Below are 15916 nucleotides of genomic sequence, written 5' to 3'. Positions count from 1 at the left end.
TACAAACGGCGTTCCCATTTTTTTTTAATTTGTTTTCCTAAATATGAGTTGCGCATATGAGATAAACTCTGTATAAAAGCTGCGAATAGAAAATGCAAGTGCTTTTACACACAGTGTGTATTTTTATATTTTTAAAAAATAAGACTTCTCGGATAAAATTTTTCGGATAATAAATTTTTCGGAAAAAACAAGATTTTTGGATAAAATCGTGTTCGGTTTTATCTCTATCCTTTTTTTGTATTCTGATATTTGCGGTTAGCACTAATTATGCACCAACAATTACATTCAATTGCTTTTTTTTGCCATTGTGAATTTTGGAGTAATCAGACTTTTTCCTAAAAAGATTGATCTAATTGGAGTTGCTATTAAGTAAGCTATTAAACTTTAGTCTGTAATTCGTGTCCAATTTCAAAATAGAATTTTATTTATAATTTTATATACCATGCATGTTTATACATAATATGTATATTTTAATATGTACGTGTAATTCTGATTCTTATTTTCATATTACATGACACATAAAATTATAAGTAGAATTCTATCCGACACACATAATTACGACATAAATTACTAATAATTTCAAGGTGAGCTTTAGATTATTGTTTCGATCGAGTTGATCTCACCGAATAAAGAAGCGACATATGGTATTTTGTATCTTGTTATATAACTACCGGAAAAAAATAGGCAAACGATACATTAAGCACACGACGATAGAAATCTAACAAGCCTCAAGTGTCCAAAGTGTCATAGCAGTCACATCAAAATATGGGCCTGTGAGATACAACATACTATCTTGTGTTTGCAAGGTTTGCGAGAATCATTCGGAAAGACGTATTTACGATTGGATCCTAGATATTTCCTACTTGTCATTGAAAACAAATAATAGTGATAACGAGTATGATATAACCTATTGTATGTACGAGTAATGGAATAAAAATAAACTTTTCTTCTCAACGTATGATATCCACGCAGTAAATTATAAGTTACCCTCAATCAGCAATAATTTGAAAAAAAAAATACGATAATTGCGTTAACAGGTATTGATAACAATTTTTTTGATCTTATGTAACGTGCGATTACGATGCTCACTTCGTATGTTTATGCAATTATGTTCAAGGTACCGCGTAAATCATTCAGTCGTTGAATTTTAGGCGACAAATTTCGAAAAGATAGATTTGATATGTTTCGCCCTTTTGCTTTCTCTTTCCTTCTTTTAAAATGCAATAAACGTTATTTGTCGTTCATAAAGAAATACCGCATAGATCGCACGTCCTAAAAATTTCCACTCGTCTTTTTTTTTCTTTGATACACAGCCATAGCGATATAATTATTAGCGATATGATTATAACTTATCATTACTTTCTACAATAAAGTGTGTTAATAAGATAATAAAGTGGAGTAATACAGCGATGAGGCTTACGTCAAATACTTACGCCGTATAATCTGGAAATTGACGTTTGATAAGAATGTAGGAGTAAAATGCAAATACTGATTATCGTTGAGAGGGAGATTACGCGGCCCGATAGTACCGCTCGTATGTTTTGTGTCATGTAATTCCTCTTTAAAGAATGACAAAAGTTTGACGGCAGCTATCTAGACTGTGTAAATTTACTGTCTCACAAGTGAAGAAAAATTCCCGCTTACACATCCCACTAATATGTAATGAATATTATCGTGCGTTATTTTACACTGTATACAAAAATAATTTAATTAATAAAGCGTACAATAAACATTCTAAATATATATGATATATTCATGATTTCTCATGTTTCTAAAATAATATACAGTATATTTGTAGAATAAAGATCTTTAATTGTATTTGTATCTTTTAGATTATATCTTTGATTTGAATATACTTTTCTACTTGGCATTCCTTGCAATTTACAAGTTGAAATGGAATAATAAAAGCTTCGAAGAGAGCTTCTTTCTCATCTTTGAGTTTCTGTTTCACTAGGTCGATAATAGATCAGCGAGACGATCGTGGCAAGTACAAAGTTCGGATATAGATCTAGGTTCCTTCTTTCACTCGGCATTACGTATTCCATGCTCGCGTTACAAATACGAGACACTCCTCGGTTTAATGACAGAAGCAGATCTTATATTTAGTAGGTGCGATCTATCGGCGTCGCTGAACTAGAACTGTCGGAGCAACGCAATCGGCTGAAATACTGCAGAAGCAAGAACAGTATAGTAATAGGGAATATTTAGGTGGAACGTGTGCGACTGTACACGTGTGCATCAGACATAGAAGCGAGCGGGGAATATCTATTACGTAACGGAGCCTAAACGTTCGCGTCGACGCTAATTTATGATTCTTCGTCGAACCGACGTCGTTGCGATGTGCGTTATGGAAACCAGAATATATTTCGATCGCAACGAAAGACTTATGCCGATCGATCCTAGACCCGGCAGCGTATTTATATTTTATCTATAAATTGATAATAACCTCGTGACAACCGACCAAATCGACCTTCTTATCCAATATGAAACTACCGTTTCACTAGAAACAAACCTACGTATTGTATTGTATAACTCAATTCATCTAAAATTAAATATTTGTCTTCTTTGAAACCTATCTCTCTATTTATCATTACACGAATTTTGAAACCTTTTTTTCTTAAGTTACGGTATATATGCTTTCCCAACGAATATAGTAGTACGGTAATATTTAAAAGTTACTTCCTTGAGCCGAGTTTTACTTTTTTAAAAACTTTGTTTAAAGAATAAAAGAATTGATGTGCTGATATGCAAACGCAAAAGGAATTGAATGATATAATCATATTCGCTCTTAATATTCTGAAAATTACAATTCTGTCGTTGAGTCTTGTTGAATATACATATATCGCGCGAAATTGTTAAATGCAAACGTACAAATGAGATTTCTGCATTGCAACAGGTGCAAATACCAGGGTCATATTAAGACCTCAAGCTATTCAAACCGCGATGTATTAAAAGCTTAAGACCTGCATATACCGCGAATGTCAGGCCAATGAAAATTAAGCCGATAGCGCACCGACGCCAAGTCCTCGTAATCCCAAGATACAAGCACATTCAGAATAAGACTCGGTGACAAGGAAGAAAGTATTCGCTTCGAGAACTTGCTGTCTAATAATGATACAAGGTATACATACACAAGGATCATTCATCGTTCTAAGAAATTGGCGCACACGTTTGTAGAACTATTTATCGAGCTATTTATTTACGAAATCAATCTTGATAGTAATTATAACAGACAACCGCGTGTCATTCAGAGCATTAACCATGTAACGAAGATTAATTATGCTCTAGCAGTCACGGCATCACGCGATGCACGCATGAAAATTGTGCACGACAAAATGTCTAGAGTGGAATCCGGTCCCCATTGGAATCAGATCGTGCGAAAGAGGTCGTTAAAATTTTAAGTGCGCGCGGGAGACACGCAGCCGAAAGATGTTAAACACGTCATCATTTTTACGATTGTTTTTACGATTGTTCAACGAAGACTGCGATTTCCTCATGTTCGCAAATGCGAGCCGAATATCAAAGCAGAAGAAATCGCTGCTATCTGTCTCTGGCGCAATCGACCGACCGAAAGTAAAACCGACCGCACTTGCTCCTCACGATTTATACCGCGCTCCCGCCGTAATTTACGATTCCTTTTCGTTTCTTCTCTGGCGAGAAGAAAGAAGGTTACGGAGTTTATGATATGTTTATCGAGATAAAGATATGACAAATATAACAGACTCCAAAAGCAATATTAGATAAAAAAGAATGGTATCTTGGATATCATTGGATTAGAATGATATCTTGGATATTGAAAAGTTAATAATAGGCTCTTTTGAAAATCTCTGATTAAAATAAAGTTCAGTGACACTCCGTACATCGAAAATTTGCCGCAGCCGACAATATTTCGTTCCACGTTGTGATGCTCCAGAGATATTAGATATCTCGCAGTATTGACGGTACCGAGCATCCATAATTGGGGATACGTTACGGACTCGAGATCAACATTGTGAGTATTCGTACTTATTGTTAGTGACACACTACACACACTCAGAAACATTTCTAACTTTGCATCTCGCAATTCCTATCTGTTGCATCATTCGACATTTGTATTTTTGTAACAACTTTGACGTTGACTATATCAAACTCAGGCTAGGGATCGAGTGCCATTTTTACTGACAAGAAGAAGCAGAAGATCAGGGATACACGCCGATAAATGCATCGCGCAAATTACCGCAGGTGAGTATCTGACTAAAAGCACTTTGTCCTCCGGCTGCGAATGTCGCGGATATCTATTTTGTTCCACGAAATGTACGTCTGATCCATTATTCAAAATGAAGAGAGCTACTGCCAGACCAGCTGGCGAATGGCATTGCAGCCGTTTCGACAAGTTAAAATATTAATCCACTATTACTTTTTCGAAACTTCGGCTACTTAATAGCATTGCATCTACGTACGCATCGAGACTCGCCGATGATGCCGAAAGCAAGATCTATGGGAGAATCACGATAATATTGAAAAACCTAGCAAGGATATACCACTAAAATATTATTTAAAATTATTGAAACCCATTATTGATTCCTAATTTAAAGTTACACATTACTGTCATATTTCTTTCTAATTATATCAATGATTATATTATAAAATCATATTATATCTATCACACTATCTATAATTAAAATTATATAACCATATAAGAAGAAATTGTTATTTATTCAAGCGTAGCGAGTTTAGCGCGAATAAATACGCGTACGTAAATAGCTGGAACTTGTTCGCGTTGTACTCCGAGAGCCGGTTTTTTCCTCGTATCCCACAAATAGCCCGAACTCGTTTGATTTCTGAGAAGTTCGCGCACGCGAGACGGTTTAATCAACGTCAGAGAGAAAAATCGCGAATTGGAAAACTCACGGATTAACGAGTTGAACGTTCAAACGTTAGTCGAGAACATTGGTCGTGACACCCGGTATACGCGAGTTCCTTCACGGCGCGGAGCATGGCGGATCAAAGAATCAATTTAAAGGCGGTCGCTCGGTGCCGTGTATGTGTACATACATCATCACCAAAAACAATTTCGCCTTATTAAGAGCCCGAGGATTGTAAAGCTGACGACTTAACGAGCCATGGTTCGTTCCTCGTACGCGCTATGTACCGGGTACTACGCGCGCAACGACAATATATTATATTGCTTTCAGCATGCGACGTAAAAGAGTTAAAAAGAAAAAGCTTGCAGCAATATGCAGTCTTATATGCATCTTACGCACATTGATGATTTTTATCAAGAGACACGGTAGTGTCTCGCGCCAAGTACATCTCTAAGAACGGCGAAGATAACTCTTAGCGTAAAATCTGATTTTTCGTGCATATTTTTATGCGACTCATCTTATTTTGAAAATTCCCGTACAATCACCCTTTTAAAACTACAAACGAAACTAGCGGCGATACAAACACGTACAAACGATTCCGCAACAGCACCCGTTTGCGGATATAAAATATCTCTAAGAACGGCGAAGATAACTCTTAGCGTAAAATCTGATTTTTATTGCATATTTTTATGCGACTCATCTTATTTTGAAAATTCCCGTACAATCACCCCTTTAAAACTACAAACGAAACTAGCGGCGATACAAACACGTACAAACGATTCCGAAACAGCACCCGTTTGCGGATATAAAATATCTCTAAGAACGGCGAAGATAACTCTTAGCGTAAAATCTGATTTTTCGTGCATATTTTTATGCGACTCATCTTATTTTGAAAATTCCCGTACAATCACCCTTTTAAAACTACAAACGAAACTAGCGGCGATACAAACACGTACAAACGATTCCGAAACAGCACCCGTTTGCGGATATAAAATATCTCTAAGAACGGCGAAGATAACTCTTAGCGTAAAATCTGATTTTTATTGCATATTTTTATGCGACTCATCTTATTTTGAAAATTCCCGTACAATCACCCCTTTAAAACTACAAACGAAACTAGCGGCCATACAAAGACGTACAAACGATTCCGAAACAGCACCCGTTTGCGGATATAAAATATCTCTAAGAACGGCGAAGATAACTCTTAGCGTAAAATCTGATTTTTATTGCATATTTTTATGCGACTCATCTTATTTTGAAAATTCCCGTACAATCACCCCTTTAAAACTACAAACGAAACTAGCGGCGATACAAACACGTACAAACGATTCCGAAACAGCACCCGTTTGCGGATATAAAATATCTCTAAGAACGGCGAAGATAACTCTTAGCGTAAAATCTGATTTTTATTGCATATTTTTATGCGACTCATCTTATTTTGAAAATTCCCGTACAATCACCCCTTTAAAACTACAAACGAAACTAGCGGCCATACAAAGACGTACAAACGATTCCGAAACAGCACCCGTTTGCGGATTAAAATATCTCTTAAGAACGGCGGAGATAACTCTTAGCGTAAAATCAGCGTATTATCGCATATTAGTATGCGACTCATCTTATTTTGAAAATTCCCGTACAATCACCCCTTTAAAACTACAAACGAAACTAGCGGCCATACAAAGACGTACAAACGATTCCGAAACAGCACCCGTTTGCGGATATAAAATATCTCTAAGAACGGCGAAGATAACTCTTAGCGTAAAATCTGATTTTTATTGCATATTTTTATGCGACTCATCTTATTTTGAAAATTCCCGTACAATCACCCCTTTAAAACTACAAACGAAACTAGCGGCCATACAAAGACGTACAAACGATTCCGAAACAGCACCCGTTTGCGGATATAAAATATCTCTAAGAACGGCGAAGATAACTCTTAGCGTAAAATCTGATTTTTATTGCATATTTTTATGCGACTCATCTTATTTTGAAAATTCCCGTACAATCACCCCTTTAAAACTACAAACGAAACTAGCGGCGATACAAACACGTACAAACGATTCCGAAACAGCACCCGTTTGCGGATATAAAATATCTCTAAGAACGGCGAAGATAACTCTTAGCGTAAAATCTGATTTTTATTGCATATTTTTATGCGACTCATCTTATTTTGAAAATTCCCGTACAATCACCCCTTTAAAACTACAAACGAAACTGACGGCCATACAAAGACGTACAAACGATTCCGAAACAGCACCCGTTTGCGGATTTAAAATATCTCTAAGAACGACGGAGATAACTCTTACCGTAAAATCTGATTTTTATTGCATATTTCCATGCGACTCATCTTATTTTGAAATTCCCGTACAATCACCCCTTTAAAACTACAAACGAAACTAACGGCCATACAAAGACGTACAAACGATTCCGAAACAGCACCCGTTTGCGGATTTAAAATATCTCTAAGAACGGCGGAGATAACTCTTACCGTAAAATCTAATTTTTATTGCATATTTCCATGCGACTCATCTTATTTTGAAATTCCCGTACAATCACCCCTTTAAAACTACAAACGAATCTAGCGGCCATACAAAGACGTACAAACGATTCCGAAACAGCACCCGTTTGCGGATTTAAAATATCTCTAAGAACGGCGGAGATAACTCTTACCGTAAAATCTGATTTTTATTGCATATTTTTATGCGACTCATCTTATTTTGAAAATTCCCGTACAATCACCCCTTTAAAACTACAAACGAAACTAGCGGCCATACAAAGACGTACAAACGATTCCGAAACAGCACCCGTTTGCGGATATAAAATATCTCTAAGAACGACGGAGATAACTCTTACCGTAAAATCTGATTTTTATTGCATATTTCCATGCGACTCATCTTATTTTGAAATTCCCGTACAATCACCCCTTTAAAACTACAAACGAAACTAACGGCCATACAAAGACGTACAAACGATTCCGAAACAGCACCCGTTTGCGGATTTAAAATATCTCTAAGAACGGCGGAGATAACTCTTACCGTAAAATCTGATTTTTATTGCATATTTCCATGCGACTCATCTTATTTTGAAATTCCCGTACAATCACCCCTTTAAAACTACAAACGAATCTAGCGGCCATACAAAGACGTACAAACGATTCCGAAACAGCACCCGTTTGCGGATTTAAAATATCTCTAAGAACGGCGAAGATAACTCTTAGCGTAAAATCTGATTTTTATTGCATATAACATCGACGAAAACCGTGCGCGCAGATTAACTCGCGACAAAAATTTTCGCGTTGACGGTAAATTAAGAAGAACGCGACGCAAAGGTCTCTCTCGCGGCTTGTGTTTGGCGTTAAAGTTTGCTGACTCCAAGTTTTGCGCAGAATATTACATTGTACATACGCTGCGGTGGTGCTGGTAAAGACTTGAAGCTAGATTTAGCGGAAAATTTCTCCACATTCACGACGGAATGCGTTTGACGTTATAAGAAAGAAAGAAAGAGAAGTAATTTTCGAGCATTAATATTAATATTCTATTATTACTAACTTGGCCATATTTTGCCAAAGTTAAAAATTAAATATATTAATTTCCTGATCTAATAATTTCAAAATTTTAATATACTTACTTCTCATTGTCAAAAAGTAAGCATTTCTTAATCAAAATGCGCAATGTTAAAAATATGAAATATAGCAACATTGAAAAAATAATGTCAGACATAATTTTTATAATAAATAAATTATATTATGGTGTATTGCACGTATACCAAAAAAATTACATCTTAACTGTAAACGTTTTTTCTTAAAAATGATTAAAAAATTAGTATATAGATATTCGCTTGATATTTGACGCTAAAAATAGCTTGTGCTCGGCCCTACAAAAATAATACGTTGTGCACACCGCGTGTTGTCACCGAAAGTACGTAATCGGAAAGCTGCGGAGCGCTAAATTCGTGGTGAGAATACGAGCCGATGAAGTCTTCCAGAGACCTGAGAGACCTACTTTCGAAGTTTCCTCTCGTTGGTCGTTTGTGGATCTGCTTTGCGACGCAAATCAGATCGATTTGCAGACCTAGCCGGCAATTAGCACCGCGTGCGTGCCGTGAATCCCACTTTGGTGTTGCAGTGTCATGAAACGTGCTACCGGCTTCGTGCTAAGTGCACGCGCGGGTCCTTCGCGTTTGCGGATTCTTTTAAGAACGCGTAAGAAGAAGAGAAAAGGAAGACCGATGCGCCTCATTCAACGACGAAGAGCAATCGCGGATAATCGGTTGGGGACATAATGAATAAGTGGAAGTCTCACCGAGAAATTATTCACATCGCACGTTTCGCGAGATTACGCAAGAATCGACAATGTCGGAGAATATCCGTGATTAATTATTAAACGAATGAGAGAGTAAAGTTGCCGCTCGGCGACGCGGGATAACCGATGGATTACATAAGACCAGTTAGCGTTAATCGAAAACGTCGTACGTAGATTGGATAGAATGAACAGGAATGACTTAGAAAAATAACTTTCCTCGCGATGTCGCGAGGCGTCTCGACGTGCACAGCTGTGCCATTGATCAAACCTTGTACATTCCGAAATCGAAAAAAGCCATTTCTATTAAAATATTAATCCAATGTAAAATCTATCTTTTTTCATATACTATCCTATTTTCATCTCTCACCTTTTCTCTTTCTAGAACCTTAAATAATTCAAACTAATTTTCTAACTTTTATGCAAATATTTTTATAATTCTTATCGCGCATCCCTTTCCGGGTGAGAAAGGAATTGGATATTTTCGGCAAAATATTTTGTATCTCACAATCAAATATCTGGTTTCTCGCATATTACGATTTGAGAAACACTGACTGCGTTATATTATCCGCACGATCAACTCGCATACTACACACCACACGTACCTCGGAGTTGCTAGTGGCGACGCTGGACAGACCCGGGGACATGGTGCCGGTGGTGGTAGGGTCTGGGCTCGCCGAGACCACCGTGGGGTTACCCGGGTGATGCGGCAGTAGCGCGGGGGCGTGCGGATACGAGGCGAGATGAGGATGCTGCGGCTTCGGGTGATGCAGCTGCGGGCCGGGCGGTGCACTTTGCACCACCATTGGGACGGGTGGCGGCCCGGTGTCAACCGGCGTCCTGCCGCCTCCCTCGCTACCGGCGCTACCGCTGACGACCGCATTGCCGGCACCGGCGCCCTCACCGCCGCGAAATGACTCGTGCAGGTATTGGCGCACCTGGTTCTTCTGCTTTTGCACGACGTGATAGCGAGTCGGATTTTCCAACAGCGTGCGCACCTAAAGAAAATCAGCATATCGCGATGCGTTAATTAAAAAAAATTAACTAATAAATTAAAGATTCACAAAAACGCATTTATCATATTGCTAATGAGAAAGAAATTAAATTTAAAAATTATTCTCAATTACTCTACAAGATTCTGCTATTCTAATTCTACAATTTTAAAGATCGCTATATCTCATGTAAAAATTATGTGACGAGAACATTTATCACAGCTGCGTTCGATCTTTTGCAAACGCAGCAACCATATTGCGTAGAGCTAATTGCAAGGTAAACCATCTCTCACCGACTAACCATTACTTTGGGAGGTCTAACAGTATAGACACGGTGTACCGAATAGATCTATTAACGATGCTACAGAATTCGGCTCGCCTTGCTACGATACGGCAAACTACCGGAACCTCGGAACTATAAGGTATCGTTATCTTAGCCGCGCCCACCCTCCTGTATATCTATATGCACGGAGCTTTAAGCGACGGAAACGCAAACAACGGTAACCGAATGCTTGACCCTATGCTACTTGGATAACAAGACTCTATCTGGGAAAACCCAAGCGCGTTGGACTTGGGATACTTCGGTACTTACGCCAAGTTCTAGTTTCAACGAACGCCCCAGTTTTGATACAAAACATCAAATACAAGGAAAATCAAGGGAAGAAGATAAGAAAGTCGGCAAAAGATCGAAGTATATTCAATTGTACTTTATCAAAGTACATATTATTTAATTTATATATATATATATAATAAATTAATAATTAATATGGAATATGTATACAACAATATGCATATAGAATACACAACTCAACGCTGTATATCGCATAATAAATTGCTCGTGCGAAGGGAACGAGTAATCACGCGATTCATAATGGACCATAATGTAATAAAGTTAGGAATTTAATTTAATATAATAATGTGATATTGCACAACGCAAAATAATTTTATCATGTTGCACGATTCGAGTTTTGCGCGAGCAATTTAGCATCGATCGCACAGATCGGACGATGTACGAAGGCGACACATACTTGTAATACTTGCGGTGGAACATCCACGCCGATAGTGGGCAACGGCGTAGGCGGCACTGGTCTGGGCGGTGCGGCAGCTGGCCTCTGCTGCTGCAAGCTCTGCCGGAATTCCGCCTGTCGCCTCTCTTGCTCCTGCAGCTGCTCTCGCATCAGCTGCAGCTTCAATTGCGTGCGCGACGTCGGCGTCGCTGTTTTGAACGTCGGCGGACTGAAAAAAGCCAATATTTCCTTCACGTAAGACTTTATCCAAGATTTCTCGCTCTGGCGTACTTTTGCCATTTATTATAACCGCGCTAACTCTCTAGCACATAAAAGCAATCTGTATCTTCGAGGAGATAACGATCATCACTTTAATTAATCTGTTAAGTTCAAAGTTTCTTTTCAAACCATCAGAAATTAAATTAATGTAATTCAATTAATTCTCGTTTAATAATAGAATTAAACTATGTAAACAATTAACTTTAACAAATGTATCTCTACAAAAATATCGCGGTAGAAGATTGCTAAGTTACGAGTAATATATATAATTAACGTAGGATGTATTGGAATATTATAAAGAGCATTTTTAATACTAGAGATATAAAAGCATTTTCTTACTATTTGACAAAGTGCTATTATAATTTATGTAAATTTTAGCAACATCTAACGCAAACGTACTTTTCAATAAAACAAGCCCGTTATTGTTTTAAGTTCTTTCTATCGAAGCAAGCTGGCAAATTATATCGAGTCGGTCGGAATGAGACTCAATTATTTACAACGCTGCGCGTTTGCGTCGATAAACGCGAGAATAATATTCAACGTTGTCAGCTGAGCATCGAGTCCCAAGTCCGAGGCGAGACCAATTAATCTCATAGCGCAAACACTATTGAATCGAACTATCTCCGCGGCGACGGGAAGAAACCCCGTAAAGCCAATCGGCACAATTCGCTACGGTCAACTAGATAAGTCATTAATGAACAGACGCGACAGACAATAAGCATTGCTCGTAATTCACGATACGTCATATTATTTTAAACATTAATCTGTAAAATTGTTAAAAAAAATATTGCTAAAAATCCGACGAATTTTACACTGTGTAACGCATTTTAGTTAAATAACAAGTTTCAAATATGTTTCAAATACGTATACACTCTAAATAAGGCAAGCAAAATAAAATAAAATATTATTAATGCAAGTTCTCCAACAACATAACAAATTACAATATTAATGTAACAATTACATAAAATAAATGAATATTTTAAAAGAGATAGGAACAAAAAATTATAAATCCAATGTGTATCTAATATAAATATTTTGCTGCCTATCACGTTGGCTAAAAGATACTTCTTGAAGTTGATTCGTTCAGACAACTAGACAGGGACATTTTTTATTAATTTCCCGACTGCCCTATCAAATAGCGTTAGAGAATTAATGGTGCCATAATTCGGACGTAAAGTCGAGTGATGGTATTACCTAGTCTTGGCAGCATTGCTACTATTCGACGATATTCGCGTATAAAAACGCGCGGAATCTCTCGAATTCGCGAATAGCAAAACAGCCATATACATATATAGTATAAAACGCATAATTTATTGCGAATTGGAAGCCAATAAAATAAAAGCAGAATTTTCTTTGAACTCGAGCAAATGCCTCGGAAGTCGCGAGCAAAATTTCGCGAGCACATAAAACGAATAGTCGCATATTTCGCCTACATTTTGATTGATATCGGCGCGAATCAAATTTCTCATCACGTACTATTAGCATTAAGAGCAAATATGTCAAAGATACGCATGCCAGGCGTTCGTTTTACTGCCGCGGCTAAAAGACATTTCCAATTCGGGAACAAAGCCAAGATCTGGCCATAAGAAAGCCAAAATAGAGAGAGATTGTGCAATCCGGATCGAACATTAGTTTCTGTCATTTAAAGTGATCTTTCTTTCTCAATGTATCGCATCATAAGTATAGCATAGGTATATGTGTCCAAGATGATAATTGATAAAAAAAATAAAATAAAATTGATCAATAAAACCAACTAATTTTGCGATTGTTAATTTACTCGCGGGATATCATATAGCCTAATATATGTAATTATAATTATTCAATTAATTAGAAAAAGTGCTATTTTCTACTAATTAAAGAACTCAATGGCGCCTCAATGGTTAAAAGTAGAAATTTATTATGTGAAAAGATTTCACGTTAAATTTTAGGAGAGCAGTCACACAGATTTCTTACATTGCCATTGGATAAGAATTAGAATAAATACTGCATCGATAACGGAACTTTAGAAATAAATGCTTAAGATAGCTAAATGATCAAACTTTGAATTCGAGATTCGATCTTGCAGCCAATAGAGAAACAGAAGACCCGTCTACAAAGGAGAAGAAGACACTGAATATTCGACCAAGTCTTAAACTCAAAAGCCGTGTCGTCTTTGTGCGATTACGAAATTAAAAATTCTTCCGTTTCCAGTCGCGCTACGAGAACTGCCGTAATAAAGCTGTTACAACTTTTATAATAGTAGTACCGGCTGACTCGTGAAAGGCGATTTAATCAGAACATCGACTTTCCCGGAGACCATTAAAATGTCTTACGAATTTTTCTATCGCCTAAAAGACGGACTCGCTTTTTCTCTCGTAACATTCTTGTTTTTAAAAGCTCCGACCTTTTCATCAACATGTTTATGGAATTTTGTTAAAATTAATTAAAATTATAATTTGAGATTTTTTTCCTCGCAGTATCATTAAACTGTTATATTACGCGATATAAATATTATCGCGGAAAAGATGTATACTTCTACATTCATTTTCATTAAATTTATAATGAAATGTCAAAGAAATTTGATTAAACCAATGTTATTTTTATATTGCTAACTAATTAAATTCCTTATTATATTTCGGTATGAATATCGAATAAGCAGTCAATATATATTTATAATTATATGGATTTAAAGAAATAAACGCAAGAGGAATCATGATGGAAAGTAAGAATCGGGTATTATCAATGTTGGCTGAGTTCGCCAGAAAACTCACGACCGATTAAGAAACGGAACGAAAATACCCTGATGGAAGATTGGAAAAGTTTCTGATGAAAAATTTTCTGCGGGTAAAAGGTCGAAGTTGAAATGGAATTGGATACTTTCGTTCCTTTCGGATAATCGTTGTATTGATATTTGGTGGAAAAGTCGAGTGCCCGCGATCTCGATAGTGCGTGCTTTTGATTACAGCTGTTCGTATTGTTTTAACGCTGCTATATCGAATTTCGTTTGCTCGTTACGCCAATAATTAGAAAATTTGATACCTAAACGTAACCTGCTATTAAAAATCGATATAGCTAAATTGCTCTTGTTAAAACCTAATTAAATGCATCCTTAGTAAGAATTTAATTATTTTCGAATGTCGCGGAGAACTTTCGCAATTGCAGAGAGATAAAACATAAATTGTTTATTGAAATTTTATTATAATTGACAAAATTCAATAGAATGAAAAAGTAAACATTTAAATATTATATTTTCGTCAACCATCATCATTAATTGAATTTTTTGTTATTTAATTAATAAGAAATCTGATTATGTTCTACTATAATAATCATTAATTAATTATCTCGAAACTAAAATGATAATAGCAGTAATAGCAAATGTACTTGCCATAGTTGGAAGCTGTTTGATATATTTCATTGTATAATTCTCGTTATCGTACAGAAACGGTGCAATCATATCGATTCTAAATGCGTTTGCGAAAGGTCTTGCGGCAAGCTTGACTTTTTATAAACAGTCGGCGGATCGAAGGTGGCCACGGCGCACTCGTATATTTCTCTTCACGATATTGGATATTGGACGGCCGAAAATAATTTTCGACCGTACGTTGGATACCATTAATTCTCCAAGGTCACGTACGACTCTGCTCGAGCAATACCCGTGCGAGTTTCTCTTCCCGTATCTATACGGTATCGCACTTTTTGCCGCCGGGCTTTTATACATGTCCCGCTTAAAGAGGCGAAGAGGGGAACGACCGTAATACTGAATTTAGTGCTTATATAAAGAGCGACGGAGGATCGCTTATGGCAGCTTCATGCAAATGCGCGCGAACCCTCTCCGATCCTCCTTCTTACTCACTGTCTCTCTATATGCGGCGCCGGTACGTAAAGAGAGATTCCTGCAAGAGAATCCTGGAGAAAGGATTCTCTTGTCAGTAGCGAGTATAGTAAACGCGATGCCCCTTTCCCTACATATATGTAGTCACAAAAATAATTAAAAAATATTTAATCGAATTAAAGATACGTCAACATAATTATATTTTGAAGTTAAAAACTTTAATATTAAATTAGATATAAAAAATTTTATTATAAAATATAAAATAATTCCTAACATTAGCGAGAATAATGTAAAGATAGGTATTAGAAAATATATAACTTTTATAGAAGATAAAAATTTGTCACTACTAGTAAGCTAAAATAAAATATAAATTCCTTTATATCATAATTGTATATTTCAAAATTTGTTACGCATCGATATTTATCTAATAATTTATTCATTTGTTAAATCTCAAGCTTTGTAACACCACGTAAGAAACTCGGCATTGAGGATGATCCTCGAGCAAGAATCGCCAAGCAGATATTACAGAACGTAGAAGGTAGGAGACTAGTGGTATTAATGTCATTAGTCTTGAAGAAAATCGGTGGCTCGCCGTCGCCAAAGTTTTATCTTCATTCCCGCGGAATGAATTAAGTGAGAAAATATAGCCGCTCGCTCCACTGGCAGGCAGTCGATATAAATCGCG

General features: G+C 36.9%; 1 protein-coding gene across 2 annotated transcripts in view; it reads right to left on the bottom strand.

The window, feature by feature from the left end:
- Positions 1-15916, bottom strand: part of Mitf (transcription factor Mitf) — a 72360-nt gene that overhangs the window by 41237 nt on the left and 15207 nt on the right. For both annotated transcript variants that reach the window (XM_071787208.1, XM_071787207.1), the window contains exons 2-3: positions 11163-11370; positions 9748-10140 (exon numbers count right to left, since the gene is read on the bottom strand). In XM_071787208.1, the coding sequence (XP_071643309.1) occupies positions 9748-10140; positions 11163-11370 (601 nt within the window). The remainder of the gene's footprint in view (positions 1-9747; positions 10141-11162; positions 11371-15916) is intronic.

Source organism: Temnothorax longispinosus, chromosome 8, assembly GCF_030848805.1.
Source record: "Temnothorax longispinosus isolate EJ_2023e chromosome 8, Tlon_JGU_v1, whole genome shotgun sequence".
Lineage (NCBI taxonomy): Eukaryota > Metazoa > Arthropoda > Insecta > Hymenoptera > Formicidae > Temnothorax > Temnothorax longispinosus.
The sequence above is the reverse complement of the archived record's forward strand: the minus strand, read 5'-3'. Positions and strand labels throughout refer to the sequence as shown.